The 15,767-nt window shown below is 36.2% G+C and overlaps 1 protein-coding gene and 1 long non-coding RNA gene across 2 annotated transcripts; one reads left to right on the forward strand and one right to left on the reverse strand.

Moving 5' to 3' along the window:
- Window positions 1-2,434: 2,434 nt before the first annotated feature.
- On the reverse strand, window positions 2,435-7,300 carry cyb5b (cytochrome b5 type B). The gene is made up of 5 exons (XM_084405774.1): window positions 6,899-7,300; window positions 4,542-4,670; window positions 4,392-4,418; window positions 4,241-4,272; window positions 2,435-4,151 (listed from the first exon to the last, which is right to left on the reverse strand). Exons 1-5 carry the CDS (start codon window positions 7,085-7,087, stop codon window positions 4,061-4,063), a joined length of 468 nt encoding a protein of 155 aa, XP_084261900.1. The 5' UTR covers window positions 7,088-7,300; the 3' UTR covers window positions 2,435-4,060.
- A 3,292-nt stretch (window positions 7,301-10,592) lies between these two features.
- LOC311288149 lies at window positions 10,593-13,053 on the forward strand. The gene is made up of 3 exons (XR_014626894.1): window positions 10,593-10,754; window positions 11,405-11,497; window positions 11,677-13,053. It is a non-coding gene; the product is annotated as an uncharacterized lncRNA (long non-coding RNA).
- Window positions 13,054-15,767: the final 2,714 nt, after the last annotated feature.

Consider the following 15,767-nt stretch of genomic DNA (forward strand, 5'->3'; position numbering starts at 1 on the left):
TTCAGTTTGCTGTTTATAAAGCTTATTGAAAACGTGGCGATAACAGCATGTTTTAAACAAACTACACAATAAAATTGAGCGCCTCGGAAAAATGTTTGAGTGATTGCCAGTGAATTTTAACCTATTATTTGAAACAATCCGTCCGAAAGAACCGACTCCCTAATGAATCAGACTCACCAGCACTTTTTTTACCAAGCGATTTCTTCTTTAGAACAACAATTTCCAGCATATTTAATGTATTGTTGTTATTGTTATTATTATTATTATTAGTAGTAGTAGTAGTAAAGTTTGTGAACGCGTAGAACCATCCTAATATTTTTATTTCTATGGAGCAGATACATAAATTGTTCAGTTGCTGGCAACTTTACAGATGGGTCACCTACACTGATCTATATAGAATGACTGGATAGCTCATGACGTCATGAACAGTGAAGCCACCGCGCCGCCATATTGGTATTCCCTAGTGAGCTCATGCGTTCTATTGAATCAATAGGAAATTTAATGATTTGACTGAAAAAACATTGCCTAACGAGACACCGTTTTAAAATCTAAAGTCTCCCTGCACATTTTTACAACGCAAACACCCTTAGCATTTAAATGGGTATTTGTTTAAAGTCGGAAATTTTTCCTGCTTATTAAAAAACGGCATTTTCTTTGCAAAAGGAATTAAAAGCTGTACGAGAACACTAGTCGGCCTTCACTTAAAAGCTATCTTCACAGGTAAGAAAAACAGTTTGATACTATTAATTAAATAGTGAATGCTAAAGACCTATATTTTTTTGAATTGGTGAATATTCATGTGAATATTGTTTCGTAGCCACGTCCGAATTAATAATACCTCAGCACAATACTAATTTGTTCCCTCGTTTTATTATATTGTGGCCACGTTGTAATTCGTTAAATCAAAATGAGGGAGGGAATTAGTTAAACGTGTCCACGATTTATTAAAACGAGGGAACAAGTCGTCGTAACAACGAATTATTTAGATCAGTGGACAGAGCGCATACAAGCAGAGAGAGAGCCACGGCCGCGCGCGCGCACTCTCAGCGCCTTCAAACTCCCTCGCGCATATCAACATCAATTCACACAATATTAAAAGGTCGGAAGGCCGATTGTGTTTTATAGATTAGTAGTTTGTTCATATAAAGTGTTTGATTAGCAAGTTACATGTTCAGGAAATGCTTAATACAAATTGTATCGGGTTATAAACGGACTCTGCACGAAGCTCTTTTGAAGCTGTCAAATGGTGTCGCTATTGGACACTTAATTGTGATTATTGCTGCTCTGAGGTTTCTTATAGGCTACTGTTGACTGTTTTATCGTTGATTTTTGAAGAAGCAGCAGCTCTTGCCTCGGAGAAAACAACATGGGCATAGCGACAATTTTGCATATAAATTACTACAATAGGGCTTGAATTACTACCTGTGGGCAGTTGTTCTACATCCCTTTGTGAACGTCGTCTTACACTTGTATGCTGCACATCGGGTCATCTTAAAAGTGCCGTCGGAGCTACCAATCTCTGTATAACAGGCATTGGAGCCCTCTGCTGGTAGGGAATCGTAAGATGGCCGCTCGAACACTTCCGGTGGCTTCACGGCCTAGTGGCAGTTTAGAACGTCATGAGCTATCCAGTCATTCTATATAGATCAGTGGTCACCTACAGTGTTCATGATGTGGCTGTAAGTACAGACAAATTAACCAGATGTAGGCTACTTAATAATTCTTTTTTAAGCTCCTTGCGTCTTGGACCACTCCGATGAACACTCAATTTTTAATATTTTTTTTAAATTAATGAGTTTTGTGTGAAAATGACCTGAGGTTTTGTCAAACTGATAAGGTTTTAAGTGCTTAAATAATATAAAATACATCATATATCCTAAGTAAACAAGTAATTGTTAACCAGGATATTACATGATTGCAGTTTTTATCAGCCAACTTTGTATGTGGATGATACCCTTGTACCTGCCCATTTTAAATGTAAATGCATGTTCCTAATTTAGTCTAAAATACAATATATATACAATAATTACATAGTGCACAGACATATTTGCATTTTTAACCATTTATTGAAACATTTGTACTCAATTCAGGACTAAGTTTTTTATATTTTCCATCGCTAGAATTAAATTATGACATTAATATGTGATCCAATGAAAACTATGACAATGTCATCTATGCATATAAAATGCACACAAACATGAAAATCTGAACATCAATTGTTAGACAAAGCTGAATACATTGACACAGCCTGGCAGGAAAAATTTGCACAGATATTGGGGCAGGAATGATTTATAAAAAAAATATATTGTTTTTAACGACACTCAAGAAACCATGGGAATTTGGCCTAGGAATATATATATATATATATATATATATATGAGAATGACTCGCTTATGTTTCATTAAAAGCTACTGAATTAAATGCAATATTGTTTGAGAAGGACATACAATGGAAGCTTTAATAACAGAAGTACACAACAGAAGCAAACAAAAGTAGACATTTTGGTTTACTTAATAGTTTTGAAGTTGAACGGTAAAGGCAGTTGAACAGTAAACACTTGCATATAATGATTTTTCATGACCTGCCCTTTCAGCTAAAGCCAGTCGAGCTAGAAAAACATGCAAGCAATGCTAAGAGCAATTCATTAGAGAAGCATATAAGAACAATGACTATATGAACAGGTACTCACAAACAGTTCAGACACTTCTGAAAAAAATTCTCCCACCAACATTGAAACAAAAGGTTAAAAAAAAAAAAAAGAAAGAAAACATCTCTCAAACGCATAATTACAAATGGACTGAGTAATGGAGTCAATTTCGAGTTTGCAGATACAGGTACACTAGAAATCTTCATTGTAAGAAAAGAAAAAAAGCATACATAACGGTAAAGCACTGTATGACTGTAACTCTATGCTACATTTCTTACATTTCAGCATTTGCACATTGTCTGATGTTGAATGACAACATTCATGCAAAAGTGTTATGACAGTATGAAACAATGACATTATTTTCTAGTTTTCCTTAAAGGGATACTCCACTTTAAAATGAAAATTCTGTCATCATATACTCACCCTCATGTTGTTTCAAACCTGTATGAATTTCTTTCTTCTGCTGAACAGAAAGGAAGATATTTAGAGGAATATCAGTAACCAGACAATTTCTGGTCTCATTGACTTCCATAGTAGGAAAACAATATACTATGGAAGTCAATGAGACCAGAAACTGTCTGGTTACTGACATTCTTCTAAATATCTTCCTTTCTGTTCAGCAGAAGAAAGAAATTCATACAGGTTTGAAACAACATGAGGGTGAGAATATGACAACAGAATTTTTATTTTGAAGTGGAGTATCCCTTTAAAGGGATAGTTCACCCAAAAATGAAAATTCACCCTCATATCGTGCCACACCTGTACATACCAGAATATATTTTAAGAAATGTTTTTTCCCCCATAAAATACAAACATTCTTCAAAAATATCTTCTTTTGTGTTTTTCGCAGAAGAAATAAAATCATACCGGTTTGGATCAACATGAGGGTGAGTAAATGATCATTTTTTTCCTGAACCATTTAAAATAGAAATTTCTTTTTAGTACCATGACTCCATGCTCTTCTCTTGGAGAGGCAACTTTCAACTCCACTTGAATCATTTGGTCAAAAGCCTCAGGTAATAAACCTAAGGCAATTCACTGACAAACATCAAACTAGCAGCTATGTGAAGGCTGTGGACATGCGATTTGTCAAAATGCTCCGCAAAATAGGATCCATCAGCAAAAGCTGGACCATACCTGACCTTTCCAACTACACTCTAGATTAATTTAAAGGAGTTGAAGTCATTTCCAAGTACATTTAAAAAGACAGAATAGACAGAATTGTGGATTCTGAAGTGAAGGCTGGTAGAAAAACCCAGTCAAAATGAGCCAATGGGCTATGGACCATTTCCAGTCAGATGAGTAGAAACTAAAGAAGAAAGGATGAGCAGGAGTTTAGAGAGCGTTCTTATAGATTCACTCTCTCAAACAAGTCAAGGCCTCCAGACAAGAGAAGTACGGCGGTGACAAAGTTCAGGAAGATTTGTGTTCCAGCATGTAGTAACGGTACATGATGCCCACAAGCACAGCCGCTATGGCAGGAATTAACCAGGTGGTCAATGATCTGAGCAAAAGACAAAAAAAATCGGTTAAAGAATAAAAAACCCAAACCTGAGCACTGCAGTTCATGCAGAACTGAATCGGACTTCTTACCTGGACTCCGTGGAAGTTGTGATGTAGACCTCCTAGAACAGAAACGTGACAAAGCGAGGAAACATTAACAAAACGCAACTTACACAGGACAGTCGATATGTTTTCGCATCGCTCACAATGGTTCACAAAGAGTTCTTGGAATTGTTTTTACCTTTTTTGATTCTTTCTTTCGATCATCCTAAAACAGGAAAGAAAGCTTTATTAAAGTTGCAATCTTTTAATGATTAAATTGTATCACTCTACTCATATGTGCAGATGTGTTTTGTCCATAGAAATGCATTATAAAAAAACCAAGCACTACCATATGGAGTTCCCCGATGTAATACTGCTGGAGCATCTCTCTGGCGTCTGTGGAATGACCCACGTCCTCGAAGCTTTCTGTCGCATCTGAACCTGCTTGCTCCAGCAGGACCTCTTCACCTCCTGGATGCTATGGAAGAAAAGGAGAAAGAAAAGTTTATATCCTCTGAACACAGACAGGCACTCTTCATTGATCAACTATTCTGCACATCCCATAATTCCAGACACATCTGTTGCACAAAATGTAACCTCTGATCTAATTTTACAATTTCTGATTTTGATGTTACACAATGGTGAGAAAGTGTACCATCCAAGCAACTGACTTTTGTAAAAAAGAAATTATAATAATAATAATAATTACATGTTAACTGCAAGGTTAAAAAACTAAATTTAGTCACTATGAAATCAAAATAGACAATTATTGTTTTTCAATGGAATATTGCCGTATTTATTATAAATCATTCATCCACACACACTTTTTTTTTTTGCTTCGTAATCTTTAATCAGAGTAACTTCCCCTCCATCTTGCAGCGACATCTCTTCTCTTCTCTGATGACGTGTTTACTGACGTGACTGCGTGGCAACCTGTCACTCACATGAGTTTGACCAATGGCAAACCACAACCATCCAAATTAATTCCCCATGGACAAAATCAAGTCCCGCCCTACTTTTTTTCATGTTCGAGAAACCGTTTCACTCAGATATATACATCACGATAGGGAAGAAAAGACTATCACAACTTCTGTTTTATGCCGCCTTCGGTAAAATATTTCAGTTCCTGTTTTTTTTCTAAAGTTCGGTCCTGTTAACGGTTCTGCCACAACACCGAACTAAATACTTTTTAGGTGGATCAAAAACAAAGGGCAAGTACACCAATTCCCGAACAAATGACTATGAACCAGTTTACTTTAGTGAATCAAACACTTTCAGATTCAATTGCAGCAGTTACTAAAAAATTCATATTCACTAAATGAATCAGGAATTATTAATTACAGGGCTCGATAATAAGGACTGCCCGATGGCCCGCGTGAATGATGCTCGGGACAGTTGACGGAATCGGGCCAGTGCCGCGTAGTCATGATAGTTTGTCATTGTCATGTATTTTTAAGTCTTGTCAATGTAAACATACAAGCGATTTTTAACCATTCAGATTCAAGCGCAAGGCAACGTGAAAGAGAACTCAATTCAATAACAAAATTTGAATTGACAAGACTTAAAAATACATCCAAATGATAAACTTTCTCTTTGGCGTCTTCTTGTGCTTGAACGAAATAAATACACAAAAAGGTATGTCCAAAGGCAAGTATTCACAATAAACGTTCGGTTTATGTCTTAACTGTACGTAAACATATGAGAAGAAACGCATAAATAACGAGGGCAGTAAGTGCAATATGAATTCTTCTTTCTTTCAAATATTACTTTTCATGTTCAAGAAATGACAGTGGCTGTAGCATTTCTATCATAGAGAAGTGACTATTTGAATTAAATGTTGTTCGGACAATATTAAACAAGAATTTGATCAAGTGTAAGACCACCAGGCCATTGATGCCCTATGCAGGCATATGTGCATAAGATGATTGTTTATATTGTTTTTTCTATAAAATCATGATTACTTGCTTTCGATAATGTGTTTTAACCCAATTGTTAATTTATGTGTAATTCATTTTAAAGGCTTAGGTCTTTGCTTGGGTCTATTTTTATTTCCACAGAAAAAAAAATCCGATTGCTCGATTAATCGTCAAGATAATCGACTGATTACCAAAATAATCGTTAGTTACACAGCCCTAATTCACAAGATTTGATTACCGACTTGCTCGGTTTTACACGCTTCTTGTAAGCAACACAGTCGTTGTGTCATACTAAAATTAAAAGAAATGTAGGTTGTATAAAACTCCAAAACGTGACACAGGATTTGAAGGAAAATAAATGTGTCAAGAGATTACCAGCACTGGAATCGTTCATTTCTCTGTGAAAGGTCAACGTGACTGGGCTTGCCTGTGGGTAATACCCAATCATGCAAAGTCTTCATTGAATTTTGCTTTAAAAAATTGAAATTAAAATAAATTATAAACAGTGTTTGCTAGTTTAATCCTTCAGAGTGTTGTTTACTGCACTGAATCTAGTAAGTTATGCTAAACACACTGATCGGGCCACACAAACTTTGCTTATCTTGACACTTGACAGCAGCTTATGTTTCGAGTCTAGAGACATTCCAGCATAAATTAGTAAGAGTAGATTGTGTAAAACATACATATGTGATAGAAAAGTCAAGTAAAATCATGCAGGGTTTAGTGCTGTGTGGTTGCAGTGTGAGCTGAGGTGTGGGAGGACATGATGATGAAACTCCAACCGTCTTACCTCCTCCATGAAACTTGTGATATCGTAAACTTTATCGTGGATGATGAGCCATGTGTCTTTGATCATGTTATGGGCTTGAACCTCTTCGACTGTGTAGTATTTCACACCGCTCTCCTCCGATGTGCCTGTATTTTCATCCTTTATGATCGGATTCTCTCTATTCACTGAGCTCTCCGTTTCTTCCCCCATCTTTACTCTGTCTCTGTCGCTTCTCTGTTGGAATTCAGTGCGCAGGTTTTACTTGTAATCTTTTTGCTTGAAGCTGTGTTTTTTTATTTTTTTATTATTATTATTATTATTATTATTATTACACGCAACCTGTCCTAGTTCTAGTCCAACCGGCACACCATTTCACCACCAGTGACGAGTCACGAGAAATGAGTGACTGAATCCATTCGCTTCAACCAAACCAGCCAATCAGCGCTCAGTTCACTCAGCACACGGCCAGCGACGAACACAATAGCAGCCAATCAGAATCATGAGCAGAGCATCGCGAGACCGTGGAACGTAACACGCATGTTTTACGCACAATGGCGTCACGTTACACAACCCCAAAAGTCCTTAATGCTGAAAAGTCCTAAACACCTTTTTGGTTGTGTGTACCGTGTATATTGAGTGACTGGGTTGTGTTTATCATCAATTTTCTATTTAGAAGTGTAAAAAACACAAAGATATTGAGCATTACATCAAAAACCAAATCAAAAGTAGGTTGTCTAAAAACAAACATACAATAAGGGTTATGTAAAAGCAAAGGTTTTTTTTTTGTTTTTTTTTTTTACATATGCTACACTTTGAAAGATGATAAATAATAAAGTAACTTTAATACACAAACTCTGTAAAGCTGCCTGTTGTTTTTGTTTTTTTTCCACAAAAAAAAATCCTGACTGAAACGTTTTATGACACAACAGGTGTTAAAATCACAGACTGATTGAAACATATTCGTCTGTGGTGTGGTTACTGATAGCAAAGTCCCTTATATATCTTTGTTGATACATATCTTCACAAGAATGAATAATCATCATGGACTTTGAATGGGTGAATGACATGGTTTTAATAGGCTATTTAAAGGAATAGTTAAAAGATTATCATTATTTACTCACCCTCATGTTGTTCCAAACCTTTATGAGTTTCTTTCTTCTGTCGAACACAAAAGAAGATATTTTAAAGAATGTTGGTAACCAAACAGTTGCTGGTCCCCATTGACTTCCATAGTATTTTGGGTTTTTTTTGTCCATTTCAATGGATGTCAGGTCAAAACAGGTGTACTTCACAAAAATGTACCAACATATAATTAAATAATAAACATAAAAATGGTTGGTATATAGTTAAAGCATTTTCTCAAGGTCAAAAACTTTTCAACAGTATACCATTTCAACTTTAATTTTGAGGTTTTTGTTTTACAGATTGCACATTGTTTGTAACAAACTAAATATCTTAGAATCAATCAATATGGTCATGTTAGAGTCATTTTTTTGTGCATCTTTCTTTTTTTAGACAAAAAACTTGAACATTACAACATTTCAACTTTAATTGTAAGGTTTTTGCTTTATAGATTGCACATTTGTTTATTCATAACAAAATAAACCTAGGAATCAATCAATGCATTCACGTTACAGTAATTTCCTGTGTGCATCTTTGAAACAATTTCTCTGTAAACGATTTTCTTGTATTTTTACAGTACATTACTGGCAGCACGGTTGCCAGCAAGTTACTGTGTTTCGATTTCCAGTAACTGTACTGTAATTCACTTTACAGTACACAAGATCAGTACTGTAAACTACCAAATAATACTTTACTGTATTTTTACTGTATTTCGTAATTTGGTCTGCTTTTGCTGTAATTAATACGGTATTGTACTGTAATTTGATACATTACTGCTAAATATTATTATAATTTTCAAAATAATTAGTAATGCTGATAATATTATATTATAATAATATATGTAGTTATATAGGCTATAGTAGGAAAAAATACTATGGAAGTCAATGGCTACTGTCAACTGTCTAGTTACTGACATTTTTAAAAATATCTTCTTTTGTGTTCAGCAGAATAAAGAAACTCATACAGATTTGGAACAACATGAGGATAATTAAGTGATGACAAATATAATTTTTGGGTGTACTATAGCTATAAAGGGATATTTCACCCAAAAATTTTAATTGGCCCATGATTTTCTCACCCTCAAGCCATCCTAGGTGTATATGACATTCTTCTTTCAGACGAATACAATCGGAGTTATATTAAAAAATGTCCTGGCTCTTCCAAGCTTTATAATTGCAGTGAATGGTTGTTTCTGTTTTGAAAGTCCATAAAAGTGCATCTATCCATGATAAAAGTGCTCCATGCGGCTCTGGGGGGTAAATAAAGGCCTTCTGAAGCGAAGTGTTGCGTTTGTGTAAGAAAAATATTTATATTCAAGTTACGCTTTAGATTTAAGTCAAATACGTATGTTCGTTTGGCCGGGAGCCATTCATTTTACTTTATAAAGTTTTAAATACGGATATTTTTCTTACATCTCCATCTTCCTCATCACTCCACATAAAGTCAACATCTGAGATATTTCCATCAGCTATATGTTCAAGCACTTCAAGAACTATATATTCTGCATATGAAAAAGTTTCAAAAATGTATCGGTACTGTGATATAGATTTTTTATATAAGAAATTGCAATCAGCATTACTGGACTTCAGTTACTGGAATGTGATTTCAGTAACAGGCTTTTGAACCCACTGTCCATTCTAATGGACAGACACATTTGAAAAAGTCCTGATTTAAAATTTGCAATTCTGCAATCGATTTTTAACTTTAATTAATAAGTTCAATCTTTCTATTTTACATCCAAACTATGAAATACTGGTAAACATATCAAAAAAATGTAATAAAACCATAGAAAATGTTGCTTGCTTCTGTGTTTGGAGTGAAGTGCTGCCATGCTTCTCTTCAAAGTAGTGTTTTTTTTTTTTTTTTTTTTACTACATGCAGAGCTTTACTGCCATTTGATTGGATGACAAACGTCCAATCTCATGGACTGCAGGCTTTAAAGGTGAAATGCTCCAGAAGTAAAAAAAAAAAAAAGGGGGGCTGACATGTGATGTCCATTGTAATGGCCGCAGGGTCCGAAAGGGTTAAGGAGTAGCCTAAAAAAATTAGCATGCATATTCAAGTACTGTAATTTAAAAACACCCCAAAATAAATTGGTACGTAATGAAGTACAATTAATCTGAAGGGTAATTATCAGCTATACACATGTTTTAATATTTAAAGGTTTCAGGTTTGCCATCTCAAAATACATATAACTGCTGCTATTGTTTTTTAGCCCAGTGGTTCCCAATTCCAGTCCTCGTGACCCACTGCTCTGCACATTTTGTAGGTCTCTCTTATCTGACACACTCAGTTCAGTTCATGGAGTCTCTCCTAATGAGCTGATGATCTGGTTCAGGTGTGTTAAATAAGGGAGACATACAAAATGTGCAGAGCAGTGGGTCACGAGGACTGGAATTGGGAACCACTGTTTTAGCCTACTTGTAGCAAGCAGGTATATAAAAGGGAGTTTTTCCCCCCTGAAACCATAACTCACCAATATCTTCACTATATGAATTTGCTAATGACTTTTGCAGAGTGCTGGAGTGCAACCTCGCTCATTTGCATATCTAATCAGCTAGTGATGAGTGCCATGTGTACTTTACTGATATCTGTTAAGGGAAAACAGATGAGACGTAATTGGTCTCATCTGTGAAATGGCTCATTAAGAAAGCCCATGTAGGCCCATATATTTAGGCCAACGCTGCATCTGTGCACATTCACATTTTCACAAGTTGGACCTACAGCATCTATGGTGAAGTTGTGCTAATACCAGGTGAGACAACTCTGCTAATTACCTTTTGGGAAATAATTTTGGTTGAATTTAGAAGACATTTAAGAGATCTTTAAGTGCACTGATCAAAGTTTTACACTTTTAGTCTTTTAAGGTATGTAGTTTGACTCCATAGCCCTCCAAAATGCCGCTGTTAAATACAGTTGAGTCACAGTGACTGGCTGAATTTGAAATGCTATATTTGCCATGGAAATGCACTATAAAATGATTAACTTTTTTAAAGGTAAGAGACTATACAAATCCTATGGTAAACCTGTTAGTAAATAGGCAAGTTTATTTATGCTATACATTGAAAAACTGTAGTAATGTGACTTTGTCATGCAACTTTGTTTTTTACAGTGAAAAACAAGTTGGTATTCCCTGAGTTGACTGCTTTCATTAAAGTTATCTTAGGGTTTTGTTGCATCTTAAGAGTTTTATTGAATTATTTTGGTGTCAAAAACAGTTTGTATGACACTGTGCACCTAGTGTTTGCCTCAGCTTCTGGAAAAGTTAATTGTGATCATGTTAACTTCTTTACCACCTGTTATTTTTGGCAATGATATTAAAGGTAAAATTTCTTGTAATTTGCCATTCTGAATTGAGCCTTCTCTTTGGAGTCATTAAATCACCATTTCTGCTCATTCATGCAGTAGCAAAATGCCAAGATGTGCTGCTCGGAGACACAGCGTCCCAGCTTGAGCCTGCTTTGGCTTGGAACTAATTTCATTGGCGGAGCAGAAACCGTAAGTAGAAATTGTGACGTTTAAGTTACTCTATTTTGTTTACTTGACTGTTGTATAAAGTGACCTTAGTCACAGTTGTCTACACTGGGACCCTGCGGTTTATGCAAGTGAAAGATTCCAATGACAACTTGTCTTGTGGGCGCATGCATTATAAATTGGTGTCGTTTGTGTGTACTTAGATGACTGTTTTGCGGGATGATCTTCTCTCTGACACCGGCACAAAGCTTGAGCTGCCTCACTTCATCCAGGCCATTATTGAAGCTAAGGTGTTTTGAATGAGCCCCAGACTGGACCACCTCAAGCCTTCCCTGAGCCAGCTACACCGGTTACCAACCATCACGGCTAGGACACGGCTTCTGTTATCACGGTTTTGACATGGACACAATTTTCCTCTGATGAAAATGAAAAAGTATTGCTATTGGCGATACTGGCCCTGTGTTTTTAGTATTGACTTAATTGATTTGTTTTGAACAGGGTGGTGTTCGGTTTCTCTCCAGTGTGCATTTTCCTGTGTTTGTTTCCATAGATCTCTCTCTCAGATGCAGAAACAATGACTCTTTCATAATGTGAACACTTGTTGGGTTTGACTTCACTATGGATTTGTTTGCCATCTCACTCGGACTACAAGAGTGAAGTTTTGGGTTGCCACGGTGGGGTAATATCTGTTCTAAGTGAACTCTTACTGTAGTTTTTACATGTTCACATCACCTACATGTCACCGATACTGTCACTATTGCTTTTAATTGTATTTTAACTTGATGTAACCTGGTTTCCTTAATGGAGTTCATTTAATGAAATCTAGTTAATACAAAGAAAGATTGCTCTTTCTTTGTATTAAGGACCTGACAATTAAGGCAACCAGGTTACTTAACATTAAGTTAAACCAACAAATCATTTTAACATTTGCACCTGTTCAGTCCTTTCCATCCAACCACCTTTATCACTTTTCACAGTCCAGTACATCCCAGATTTGTTTGTTACACTTAAGTCACTTCACAGAATAAATTATTACAAATTGTAATGTGAACTTTCACATTAGTTTTTATTTTTAAATCACCTACATGTCACAGATGCTGTCACTGTTGCTTTTAATTGTTTTAACTAGACGGTTCACTGTGTACAGTTTTCACACTGAGGACATGTGAAAGACCCATCTGCAGTGTGTTCTGCTCATGAGATCAAAGTTTACCCTTATTTTTCATGTTCTGTCACTGTGAATGATTCATGAGTGTGTTCCAAGGAGAGCATGCCTTAATCCTTCAGTGTACTTTGACTTCTATCTATGTAATGGCTTTTGGATTTCAACAGATGATTTGTTGGTTTAACTTGATGTAACCTGGTTTCCTTAATTGAGTTAACTTAGGAGTTAATACAAGGAAAGATTGCTCTTTGTATTAATTTAAGGACCTGGAAATTAAGGCAACCAGGTTACTTAACATTTAAGATAAACCAACAAATCTTTTTTTAACTTTGCACCTGTTTAGTCCTTTCCTCAACCACCTTTATCACTTTTCACAGTCCAGTGTGTCCCAGATTTTGTTTAACACTAAAGTCACTTCACAAAATAAAAAAATAAAAATTACAAATGGTTTCAAGTTCTTTATTTTATCTGCTTTAAATTCTGCCCCTTTTTCTTTCTCCACCCCTCATGTTGCACAATTTGATGGCTGTACTAGTATATTTACTAGTTCCAGCCTTTTCTAAAGCAGTACACTTATTTTTATTTTTAAGCTATGAAATGGGGTTTGCAATTGATGCCATAGATCCTTTTTGGGTTTCCAAAAAAGCTTTTAGTGGTTAATTTTCTAAATTGAAACATTTAGCCAGTAAAGGTCGTTTCAGTAATAGTTCTTAATGGAACTATTAATTGCAATAACCTTTAAGCAGGTATAGCTTTTTGTGAGGAACTGGCTGTCATGTTGAGTATTTGCTTAAAATCGAACATACCCCAATAAATTAAAGAACTTTGTTCCGCTATGTGTAGTGGCCTTGCCAAACCACCTTGGCTGAGGCTGACCATATGTAAGTAAAGGGGTTTTGTGCATTAATTTTTAAAGCAAATTAAATGTGTACTTGGGACCTTGGACAAAGTGTACTAATTCATTCTGGTTAACAATTACACCAATCTGAGACCTAACCAAACAAAATACATAAGGTGACATCCAGCTCTTCTGGTACATAACTTTATTTTTATTTTTTTGTCACATTGTTTTTAATTCATGTGGATGAAATCTAATTCATCTACAGATTCACATTAAGCATCAAATTTGTTTGGATTGGCTGTGGTTTTGATGTCATGCAGCGTTATTTACTTGTATCATGAACAAACCATCTGGCACTGCATTGAATTGGTTAGGCTTTGCCTAATATTACATGGGGATTCCTAAAATGTGATCCCATACAATGGGGTTTGTGCAATAGAAGACCTTGTCCTTGTCCAATATTAAAATTGGCCACAAGGTGGCAATAAGTACATTTAGTGTGCATCTTTACACTCGTTTGTCATGGGAACAAACACAAACAGACCTGTTATGTACACCACCAGTCTGCTCAGACAGGTATGTTTATGATATAATAGATCTACCGAACTCTTTTGCTTACATGGCAGCATCACTTGAACTACATGAACTAAGTTTGTCAGTCCTGATGATCATGTTGTCCATCATGCAAAGAGCATCTTGAGCTTCAGGACCTGACCATCTGTGCAAAGAGTCGCATGTCACACATTTACTTATTGCAGTGGTTCTCAAGCTTTTTAACTCCAAGGCCAACTTCTTATTTGTAATATTAAACACTGAACACTCTTTGTGAGCTCTAACCCAGCTGCCTCTATGTGCTTTATGGCATCACACAACCGTTTGTCCTTCATTCCAGTAAATATTTGCATGTCTTTCTCGGGCAGAAGGACGGTGGGCAAAACCTAGTAAAACCTAATGATACGTACATAATCTGCATAATGGCACATGCAGACAAAAACAATTGAGTTGGAGCCAAGCTGACAATGGAGTATCAGAACAGAAGAAAGGTGGTCCCGGTCTTCAATGACCCTGTTTATTTCCGTCCAAGAATTATTATTATTATTATTATTATTATTATTTTAAGGAAATGAGCGTTTGGGATCTCTGATTAGCGCTACTAAACAGCTGGTAATATTTACACAGGAAATTGGATGGTGATCTTCACTTTCTGTTCCCCCTTGTGCCATATGGAGTGATGCATTATGATAAATCGAGAGATGAATCACAAGTCAATGCCTCTATGAATTTTATCAAGATGCATAAAAATCCATTGTGTTATGATGCAGCCACGGATGTGGTTTCATGGTCATTAGAGTGCTATCTCGTAGTAAAAACCTGTGAATCTTTATCTGAATTAGACAATAAGTCATTGTACACCCTATGCCATGTCCAGGTCTTTAACGCTTTATCCTCTCCTTTTCTACCATCATCTGTTCCTTATGGTCAATGGTAGCAGAGTGTGCAAAGATAAGATGTGAGATGTTTTGAGGTTTTATTGAACTCCGTACAAACTGTGAAATCTCATCTCGAAATGTGGCGTGACTCGATGTGTCACCACAGCAACGGATCGTCGTCTCCACAGCCTAACGGGTCAGAGAACATCATAGGAACACAGGCCTGAAAAAAACACCCAAGGTCAAAGCTCACTGCAGAGGCGTGACAGCATTGATAATTAAATCCACCCACGGTCTTTAATACAGCATCTTTTGTAGCAGCGAGCTGGATAGTGCTATTAAACACATCTTCCTTTTCTAGGCTGTCAAGGTTTTGTTCGTTCTGTCGTGATGGAATAGTGCTGTTGAATCCGACAGACCTCAGCAGATCAATGATGCATGGAGGTACAAGAATAAAAAAAACCTTGTGAAATTCTCAGCCAGTTATATAGAAGATGCCACAAAAGTTAAACCAACACTAAATGTTGTTGCTAAGAGCCCAAAACCTCTCCGGTTCTTAATCTTTCTCAATCCCACCATCAATCCCATCTTCTATATAACCAACAACTCATGAACATGAAAATCTTGCTCTACGTTTAATCTATTTTGGGTGATTGACAATTATGTGTTCACTGAATTGTTGAGATCACTGCGGATGCAGAGCCTAATAAGCTTTTACCATTTCATACCCTTTGGCTTCCTCCTTTTGTCACAGATTGTACCTTTGTTTGGGTATTAAATGGTCCAAACATGGACCCTCTGACAGTTTTTTACCACTAAATGGTACATATTTGTACCCTAAGGTGTAACTATGACCCA

Source organism: Rutilus rutilus, assembly GCF_951802725.1.
Source record: "Rutilus rutilus genome assembly, chromosome: 3".
NCBI classification, from domain to species: Eukaryota; Metazoa; Chordata; class Actinopteri; order Cypriniformes; family Leuciscidae; genus Rutilus; species Rutilus rutilus.

Coding starts and splice junctions, on each gene's coding strand:
- cyb5b (XM_084405774.1), bottom strand. CDS start 7,087: ATGGGGGAAGAAACGGAGAGCTCAGTGAATAGAGAGAATCCGATCATA. Junction 4,273..4,391: donor GAAAGAAAGAATCAAAAAAG/GTAAAAACAATT, acceptor TTTCTGTTCTAG/GAGGTCTACATCACAACTTC. Junction 4,152..4,240: donor ACAACTTCCACGGAGTCCAG/GTAAGAAGTCCG, acceptor TCTTTTGCTCAG/ATCATTGACCACCTGGTTAA.